The sequence below is a fragment of the Gekko japonicus genome, unplaced genomic scaffold (genome assembly GCF_001447785.1).
Source record: "Gekko japonicus isolate JY-2015 unplaced genomic scaffold, Gekko_japonicus_V1.1 scaffold4598, whole genome shotgun sequence".
Lineage (NCBI taxonomy): Eukaryota > Metazoa > Chordata > Lepidosauria > Squamata > Gekkonidae > Gekko > Gekko japonicus.
Window position 1 is genome coordinate 26,386 of NW_015167683.1, and position 9,718 is coordinate 36,103.

The 9,718-nt window shown below is 45.9% G+C and overlaps 1 protein-coding gene across 1 annotated transcript in view; it reads left to right on the plus strand.

The window, feature by feature from the left end:
- The first annotated feature begins 4,279 nt into the window (after positions 1 to 4,279).
- The window catches only part of POP4 (POP4 homolog, ribonuclease P/MRP subunit), a 15,438-nt gene continuing 9,999 nt past the window's right edge, over positions 4,280 to 9,718 (plus strand). The window contains exons 1-3 of the mRNA XM_015414140.1: positions 4,280 to 4,375; positions 5,536 to 5,588; positions 8,109 to 8,326. Of these exons, the coding sequence (XP_015269626.1) occupies positions 4,351 to 4,375; positions 5,536 to 5,588; positions 8,109 to 8,326 (296 nt within the window). The 5' untranslated portion in view covers positions 4,280 to 4,350. The remainder of the gene's footprint in view (positions 4,376 to 5,535; positions 5,589 to 8,108; positions 8,327 to 9,718) is intronic.

Sequence of the window (9,718 nt, forward strand, 5' to 3'; positions counted from 1 at the left end):
GTGGCGTCAGGTAACGGCCCTCGCGGGCGGGGGTTTCCCCGCCCCCGGGGGGGACTTGGCAAGCCTATCTGGAGATCAGTTGTAGTTTCAGGAAATATCCACATCTCACCTAAATGTAGGTAACCTTAGGGATAACAACATTCAAGTGAAATAAGCTCTGTGAAACGTATCAAAAACATCACCTTATTGGGTGATCTTGGGCCTAGCCTGACTCATAATATACTTTAAGCATAAAATGAATTAACCTCTTGTACGGGGCCTTAGTAGGGTTGCCAGATCCAGGTTGGGTAACTCCTGGAGATTCGGGGATGGAGCCTGGGAAGAACTCTGCAGGGTCCAACGCCACAGAGTCTATCCTCCTAAACATCCCTTTTCTCCAGGGAAACTGATCTCTGTAGTCTGGAGATGAGGTGCAATTCCTGGGAATCCCCAGGTCCCGCCTGGAGGCTGGCATCCCTAAGCCTTAGCCTTCTCACCTCTTCATTCTTATTATTTGTTTCTTCACATCTATCATTTCTGCTTCTCCGTGGTCTCACAGTGCTATCAGCTAACCTGCTCCAATGTAATAGACAGCCTACGATGTAGGAATGTCACAGACCTTCTGGCGTCTTTCAACCAGGCTAAGAAGTCCTGGGAAATCTGGGACCAGGCAGGCAACTGAGCGATTAAGGAGATTGTCAAAATCTTTGAATCTGGATTTCAAGGTCCATGAATAAATTCTCTTAAATGTTTTTCATCTTCACATCTGTCCAGATGCCGTGAGCTTTTGAATAACACTCTAGCTGTTGATCAGTTGACCAGTTTTTGGATCATAACGATGGAAAAGGACAGACCGCATCCAACAGACAGAAATATATCCCAAGGCATCAAACTTCATAAAGAAATGGTTCCCATTCCTGGAGTATGTCACACAATGTGAATGCCAACAGCACAACCACATATACCTACACATGCTGCATTCCTAACATACATGCTCTGCTCAACTTCATCCACATCACATTATACTTGGTCTTCATAATGTCTGTCGTTGAGACATATGCTGTCGAAGTGCACACTTGTACTCAATGTGCCCTTAGAGCACTTTTCCTTACTTAATCACGTCAAGTTAGTAGTGAAAAAGGTTAGCTTTCTGCAATATGTCTGTTTATATTCTACTGTTTGTGTTGATAACTTGTAATGTCACACCATCAGGGGTCATTTCCTGCAGGAGCGCACAGGAGCGGAGCTCCGGCAGTAAAGATCCCAGGGAGCGGGCACATGCAACAAGCTCCACCCCCTGCTCCCAGCAGCCCTCAGTCAGAGCAAGAAGCAGCCAGGTAAGTTGCAGAGCCCCCCCCCCGGCCCCCAGCCCAAAACAGTCCAGTGGCACCTTTAAAGCCAAGGTTTATTTAGGTACAAGCTCTCCCTCCTCTGCGAGGGCAGATCTGCACATTCCCCCCCCCAATAGCTAGCAATCCAAAACAGTCCAGTGGAGCCTGAGCGGTGGGTGTTGCCTTCTGACACACTTCCGGTGATGTCAGGGGGTGTGGCATATGCAAATAAGTTATGCAAATAAGTTAAGCTAATGAGTTATGCTAATGAGCGCCTGCACCTCTTTTTCTACGAAATGACCCCTGCACACCATACGTATTCTTCATCTTAGGTGATATTCATGATATTTAGATTATGATTGTATTGTTTATGACTGTATTGTTTGAAAACCAATAAAAAGATTTTTTTTTAAAGATGGAAAAGGACAGACAGCTTATTTGTATAGGCTATGTAATGACTTTGTTCTTTCAGCCTGTGTCTGACCTTATACTTACTCCGCTTCTGTTGTTTATATACTGCACCCATTTCTTCAAGAAGAAATTCTGTCTCATGAAAGAAACAGATGTCGAACGGCTGGAAGAAACCAGTTTCCCCAGGCACCAGTTTAGCTTGGATCACTGGATTTACAGCCCAGTATCACCAACACCGATTTGACGGTTAATGCCTTAAGCACTTTGCAAATTATGACATAAATCCAGTGAAGGAGCACTCATATGACTCTGAAGACCCATACCACTTATCTTGATTTTTCATTCACGAAAATTACGCTTTGCTTAATGATGGGGACAATTCAAGGGGTTAAAATTGATTTTTAAAAGAAAGGTCTAATTGGTCGTGACTTCATTATTTGGGGAAACTGGGAAGATTTAACTACAGGATTCCACAGGGGGTTATATTTAGACAGAAATAAATAAATATGGGTTATCATCATAAATGGCTTTATATCACTAGATTTCCAAGCAAAGGAAATCTGCATAAATGCATTACTGGGCCATTACTCGAAACCATTAATAAGTCTATACTGGCACTATTGTGAAGAGGATGCTTCAAAATGGCAAGTAAACATTGATTTTCCACCCATTTCTGCTCTGCTGATAGCATCCGTGTCTTGTGAGTGATTCCAGATTTCATTTAAATAGCTATTTAAGCATTTATAGACTGCTTTTCCAAAATAAAATGTTATAGAACAAAACCCAGAAAAACCCGAATGCCTGCTGGAAAACAAGGCAGTAAAATGGGATTAGACAAATTCGTAGAGGAGAGGTCTATCAAAGGTTCCTAGCCACGGTGACTAAAAGGAGGCCCCATATTTAGAGGCAGCAAACCTCTGGATATCAATGCTAGAAGGCCATTTCAGGGTAAGACCAGGGCTTCTATACCCTGTCCATGGCAACTGGTTGGCTGCATTGTGCTATGGGATTCTGAACTAGATAGACCACTGGTCTGACCCAGCAAGGTTCTTCTTACATTCTTGCAAAGCTGTAGACCAAGGACTCACTCTAAGTGCCATCCTCTAATCCTTCAGAGTGATCTCGTATGCCTATTCCATCTAAGGACTACCTGATCTGTGTAACTGGCACAGATAGCCTCCAATTAAAAATATTTATCATGACAATGTAGCACAGAGTGTAGAATTTTGTCTCTCTGAAACACTCAGATATTACCATACGGACATGATCTCCAAGTACATGTCCTTCTGAATGCAAGTATGTATAGTAAAGGAAAAGGTTCTCCTTGCTCAAAAGCCAGTTGAATCCAACTCTAGGGGGTGGTGCTCATCTCTGTTTCCAAGCCGAAGAGCCAGCGCTGTCCGAAGATGTTTCCATGGCCATGTGCCTGGCATGACTAAATGCCGGAACGCTGTTACCTTCCCACCAAAGCGGTACCTATTTATCTACTTGCAATTTTTTGCTTTCGAACTGCCAGGTTGACAGGAGCTGGGGCCAGAGATGGGAGCTCACTCCATCACGCGGCACTAGGGTTTCGAACTGCCAAACTACAGACCTTCTGGTCTGCAGCTCAGCCTCTTAACCTCTGAGCCACCACGACCCTAATAGTAAATACAAACGACATAATCCCATTAGAAACTGTTGGCCACGCCCACTTACATCCTTGGTGGAGAACTTCGAAGCTTACAGTCATTTCAGTTGCCACAGATTACTGTCCACTGTACTTTTAAAAACAATGTTATAAGTGGCTTTTGGAGGACTTTGTCTGAAAAAGGGGGGTAGAAATATACTAAATAAATAATAATGAAATGCTGATAGTAATAAAATACTAATAATAAGTGCAGCTGTTGGGAAGAGTTCCTCTGTTTACCTTGCATACTTCTGAGCTCGGCACGGAAATTTCACTAAGCAATTACTGTACAGTATTTCGCACTTCTTAACACAATGGTTTTCCTACATGAGGTACATATGCAGCGCTTACACTTCATGCATCTACTGAAGTGAGCTCTGCTTTACAAACGCTTATACTTCAATAAACCTGCTCATAAAGTACCATAGGAAGACTAATGTTTGGTTCCGCTCAGCGAGAGAAACAAATGGGAGGCGTGTGTGGAACCGGAACACTAAAAACCACAGCGAAACACACAAGCACTTAACTTCCCACTCCGTTAACGAAGCGCTACTAATAGGGCAGAGTCTCCTTTATATAGATACACGGTAGTGTCGCTCTATCCCTTAGCATCTCTATGATGACAGCGCTCTAAGTTTTAGATCGGAAAAAGGAAGGCAAACAGAGACCGGAAGCGCCTTTAAGAGCCGAAAGCAATTTCATCTCTATGGAAACAACGGCTTTGAGCAAGGCCTTACCAATACGCGTTTGACCTCACTCTAGCGACTACGCATGAGCAGATAAACAAGCAAAGGGGATCCACCTTTCGCTGGGAGCTTGACGCATGCGCTTGTACCGCCGGTGTAAGGGAGCGGCGGCGGCGGCGCGTGCGCATTTCGTTTGACAGTGGAAGGAGTAAGAATGCGGTGCTAGATCGTGGCTGGATAAAGTTTTAGTTTTATCTGCGGCACGGAGGGTGATATGGCTAAACACGTTAACATGGAGAGTAAGTATGCCTGGAGAGAGCCTTTTGTTCCCACTTTTTGTTTTGTTTTTTTTGTTTTTACTCCGCATTACAGTTAATCTGGAGTGACTCCAGTTCTGCTGCCCCGTTCCGTTTATGTGAGATTTGGAGCGAAGGAACCCTTTTCCCGTTCCTTAACTGCTTATTGGCAAAATAGGTTGTCACTGTTTAAAGAAGAGAACAGACGGAGGAAGCTTTTTTTAAAAGACACTAATTAAGATCTTTAAATTCCTGCTTCGAGTACTGCAGAGAAGCTGAAGATCCGTGTCTGTAGCACTTGTGAATGTGACACCTCTTCAAGGCGAGGGCCAAAAGCAAGCTGGGAAGGAGAATTTGCAGAGAAACATTTGTTAAACAAAAATATTTGGGAATGAACATGTACCCCCGACCAAAAAAGGTGCCTTTTAGTGGGAAGGAGGGATTGGACACATATGCTTAATCCACGGCCTAGGATAAACTCCTCTATTCTATATTTCTAACTGCCTTTCCCTTGAGAACTAAGTTCTATTCAGGAAAAAAAGATTTTTGTTGGGTTTCTTTATGTGGCACCAAGGGCAAGGAGTTTAACCTCCTTTAATAGTATCCCTTTACCTTATTCTAGGGCCTTCGTGGCTCCGAGGTTAAGACGCTGAACTGCAGACTGGAAGGTCTGTGGTTCGGCAGTTTGAGACCCGGGTGCCGCGTGACGGAGTGAGCACCCGTCTCTGGCCCCAGCTCCTGCCAACCTAGCAGTTCGAAAGCAAGAAATTGCAAGTAGATAAAGAGCAAGATAAATCTTTTCCTTTCTCTTTTTGCCTTATTCTACATAAATGGATGACTGTCAGTCATTCCGGTGGATAAAACTAAAGCTCAGCAATGGGGGAGGTGGAAGGGCAGTGAGACAGGGGGCCTGAGAAACGGAACGGCTAGAGTGAGGGGAAACTACACCAAAGCGTGTGGGAGACAGAAGGGTACCAAAGGGGTATTTAGACTTAGCATGAAAGGTGACGTGGGGAAGGAGGAACAGGAGAACCTCCATGTTCTAGAGCAGTCTGCTTCCAAAAAACAGCTGTTCCTTTATTGCTCCTTAGGTTACAGAAGACCCACCAATGGCAATAGCTCGATCTGGTATTTTTATATAAACCTCTCCCTTTCTCTTTCAGGAGTCTTATATAATCAGCTCCCTCAGCAAACGGCAAAGCTTGTGAATATCCAGGTACTTCCCATTTATTGCTGTTACAATATATGAAAGCCTTGCAGCTGTGAGTCTGAAAGGGACAAAGTTTCAGTTGTCTGGGGAGGCTACAGGACAACTTGTGTTGTCCCCCCCCCCACTGTAGTTACGGACCTGGTTGAACACCTGAAGAACCATCATGCTTGGACCATGTTTAACGTGGTGGTTCGTAAGAGGTGTTGGTCTGGTTTCCCTCTATAGCATTTCTTAGAATGTAACTTTTTACATATAATAATTTGGCCGCTGACCTCTTGCTATGGTAGGAAGAGACTTTTTGCCAACATCTTCCGCTTCATCACTTCTTTTGCCCCCTTCCGTAGAATAGGGCTGTTAAACAACAAGGCCAGTTTTTAATAGCATGGAGGAAATTTCTTTCGACTGAAATCTGTCTTTCCCACCTCCTAAAAAAAATGGAATACCTACTTAGTCCCAAGTATTAAAAGCCAGCCTGAGTGAAAAAAGATTGACCTGAAAGCATTTCAAGGACATTCTCGCACTTGGAATGGAGTGTGTTTCTAATACAAGTTCCCCAACTGGTGATGTCTCCACTCTGGGGACCAAAGGGAAATATCAGCTAATTATTTATTTACTTATTAAATTTGATTTATTAGGCCGCCCTTCCCTGCAAGCGGGGCTCAGGGCAGCTTTCGTCAGAAAGCAAATAAAATAAATAACGAAAATTAAGAACAGCGTTAAAATACTTAAAACATCAACAACGTCCCAACATATTATCCAAGATTGCAGAAAGAATTTCAGATCCCACCAGCCCCCTGGGTGGAGGGGATGTGGAGGAATGTGGAGGCAGGGATATCAAAGTGCCAGACTGTCGCTGTCCTCAACCAAATGCCTGGCGGAACATCTCTGCCTTACATGCCCTACGGGACAATAGTAAATCCCATAGGGCACAGAGTTCCACCAGGCGGGGGCCAGCCCCGAAAAGGCCCTGGCTGGCCCTAGTTGAGGACCGCTGGGTCTCTCTCGGGCCGGGGACCACCAGAAGGTTCTTATTCCCAGAGTGTAACACTCTTCCAGGGGCCTACTGAGAGAGGCGGTCACTTGTGGTGTAGTGGTTGGAATGCTGGATTAGGATCTTGGCGATCCAGGTTCGAATCCCCACCCTGCCATGGAAGCTCACCTTGGGCCAGTCACGTTCTCTCAGCTTCATCTTACCTTCCAAGGAGGCGGTTGTGAGGCTAAAGTGGAGAAAGGGAGAATGGAGTAGCGAGCCGCTTTGGGTCCCCTTTGGAGAGAAAAGCAGGGGTCCAGCTAAAGAGATGAACGACAGCATGCCGTGGAAAGCTTTGAGTTCAAGTGTATGCTTTGTGAGAGTTAGCCAGTGGTATTGACCTTCCGGTACACCATGACAGCTTTTATGGTAGCAAAAGACTGTGTCTAAGAGATGGTAAAGACCACCTGAACATAAGAGCAGCCTGCCTCTAAGAGAACCTGGGAGAAGACCGGTGATAGCTACCTGGCATTATAGGCAGCTAATGAGTTATGCTAATGAGCTCCTGCACCACTTTTTCCACGAAATGACCCCTGGGCAGCAAAAATAAACAATCATGTGGACAGGAGTGGTTTGACATTGCTGGCAGGCTTCTAAAGGAACTGCTAATAATGTAGGCTGAGAATGAAACAGCCGGTCTCACAGAATCCTCAGAAGCATGAATAAAATAGCAGGATTCACCCCCACTGGGGAAATCAAAAGCGCAGAAACGCTGCAGGGATGTTCTTATCTAGTTGTTTTCTAACCATGGACACTTCTCAGTGTGAGCAGAATTACATGAGAGTCAGAGACAAGGTAAACTAACATGGCAGAAAGCATTCTGGGATAGCATTGGAACTTAGTCTGGCTGAAACCCCCTGAAACCAGTAGACCATATGGGCACTTTGACACACTGAATAATGCACTTTCAGTCTACTTTCAGTGTACTTTATTGATCGCTTGCAAATGGGTTTTGCCATTTTGCACAGTAAAATCCAGGTGCACAGTGCATTGGAAGTAGATGTTCTTATCTAGTCATGTTCTAACAATGGGCACTTCGCAGTGTGAGCAGAATTATACAAGAACCAGAGAAAAAAATAAACTAATGTGGCAGACAGCATTCTGTGATAGCATTTGAACTGTGTCAAGCTGAAACCCACTGAAAACAGAAGACCATATGGGCACCTTAACACACTGAATAATACACTTTCAGTCCACCCTCGATGCACTGTAGTGTTTGTAAATGGGTTTTGCCGTTTTGCTCAGTCAGTAAAATCCAGTTGCAAAGTGCATTGAAAGTAGCTTGGAAGTGCATTACTCGCCGTGTGTGATAGCACCCTTCGACTGGAGTGACAGTGCTTTGGATTACACTGTTGGGCTGTGCCCAGAGGTGACTGCTGGTGTCTCGGGCATCTGCCATTTTTAAATAACAAAGTGATAGAGTATCTGAGGACCTCTTGGGTCAGTATACCCAGCCTCTGTTTAGCAGCATTAATTCTGAGGACTCTTTTGGGTAGCCTCAAAGGCCAAAGGAGGCCGACGCGTTTGTGAAAGCGTTCCTGAAGCGCAGCCTGACCCGGAAGAGCGACATCGAAGATATCTTAACCCGGAAAGCTGTTGTTCTGGAGCACCTTCATAAGAGGAGGAGGCGGGAAAGAAAGACGAGAGGGAAAGGGTTCTCCGCTAAGCAGAGGAGGGAGAGGCGGCTCTTTGATATTAAACCAGAACACCAGAGGTAAGAAGGTTGGTTGGTTGGTTGGTTGGTTGGTTACTTGGTTTTATACCCCACCCTTCACTACCCAAAGGAGCCTCGGAGCGGCTTACAATCTCCTTCCCTTCCTCTCCCTGCAACAGACACCCTGGGGCTGGGGAGGTGGGGCTGGGAGAGAACTGTGACTGACCCAAGGTCACCCAGCTGGCTTCATGTGGAGGAGTGGGGAAGGTGCCGCTTGTCCCGCCTGGGAAGTAAACGGTGGAATGATGCGTCCTTGAGAAACATTCTCAACCACCAGGACAAGCAGAAGCCACCCGGAGCCCCAGGCAAAGATGACCTCGGGGTCAGCCCTGAAACTCAACCAGACATCCAAGAGAAACCCAATTGTGTGACTTTCTCAGCTATGTGGATTCTCCCAGAGTAACTCAGAATCTCGACCAATGTTCTCTCTGTGGAGTCTTGTGAGCAAAAATTCTACTTTATGAACTACTGGCATTAAAGTTGTGAGCGGTCAATTTGGCTACTGCATCAATTCGTTTGCTCTGGAGCCATCCTTCCTGAGCTAAAACAAAAATGTGTGAGCCGGAGGCTAAAAAACTGTGAGCTAGCTCACACTAGCTCAGCTTAGAGGGAACACTGATCTTGACTCCCTAGTCCCTGCCCCCAATCTTTGTAGCCCTGCTGGGCCCAAGTTAAGTTCAGCCTTGGGTGGCTTTCTGGAGACAAATGAAATGCACCCTTCTGGTTCAGACATCAACGTATGTCCAGATGGCAGCAGCATTGAGCGACTGAGCCACCCTAAAACTGACTGGGCACAAAAAGAACTTTGGAGATTGGGAACTTGGGAGAGTGTTGGGGCAAGTTGGTAGAACATCTGCTTGGCGTGCCGAAGGTTCCAGGTTCAGTCCTCAACATCTCCAGTTAAAAGGGTCAGGCAGGCAGTGATGGGAAATACCTTGACTTGACATCCTGGACAGCTGCTGCCAATCTAAGTAGACAGCACTGATCGGGATGGACCAAGGGTCCGATTCGGTAGAAGGCAGCTCCGTGAGTTCACCTGAGATGCTGAGCGTGGGCTTGCCAGTCCCTTGGTCAGGGCAGGGGTTCCCCCGCTTTTCAGGAACATCTAACCGGGTGTTTCTCAGCATGTTGTATAGTCAAGGAAGCTCCGGCATGAACTGCTTTCAGGTCAAGCCTGTCCAGGTGCCCTGGCAATTCACAACTTTTTGAAAGCAATATCCTGTTTAAAGAGGCTTGGCCACTAGGGGGCATCTTGTGATCGTTTTATTCCAAATGCGCCTCGTCTTAAGACGTGAAAGGGGGTCTCGAGACACACAGAGCTGGTCTGAGGGGCAGCCCTGACAGTGACCAGATTGGCTATCTATGTCCTGTGCATGACAGCATTAAAGGGAA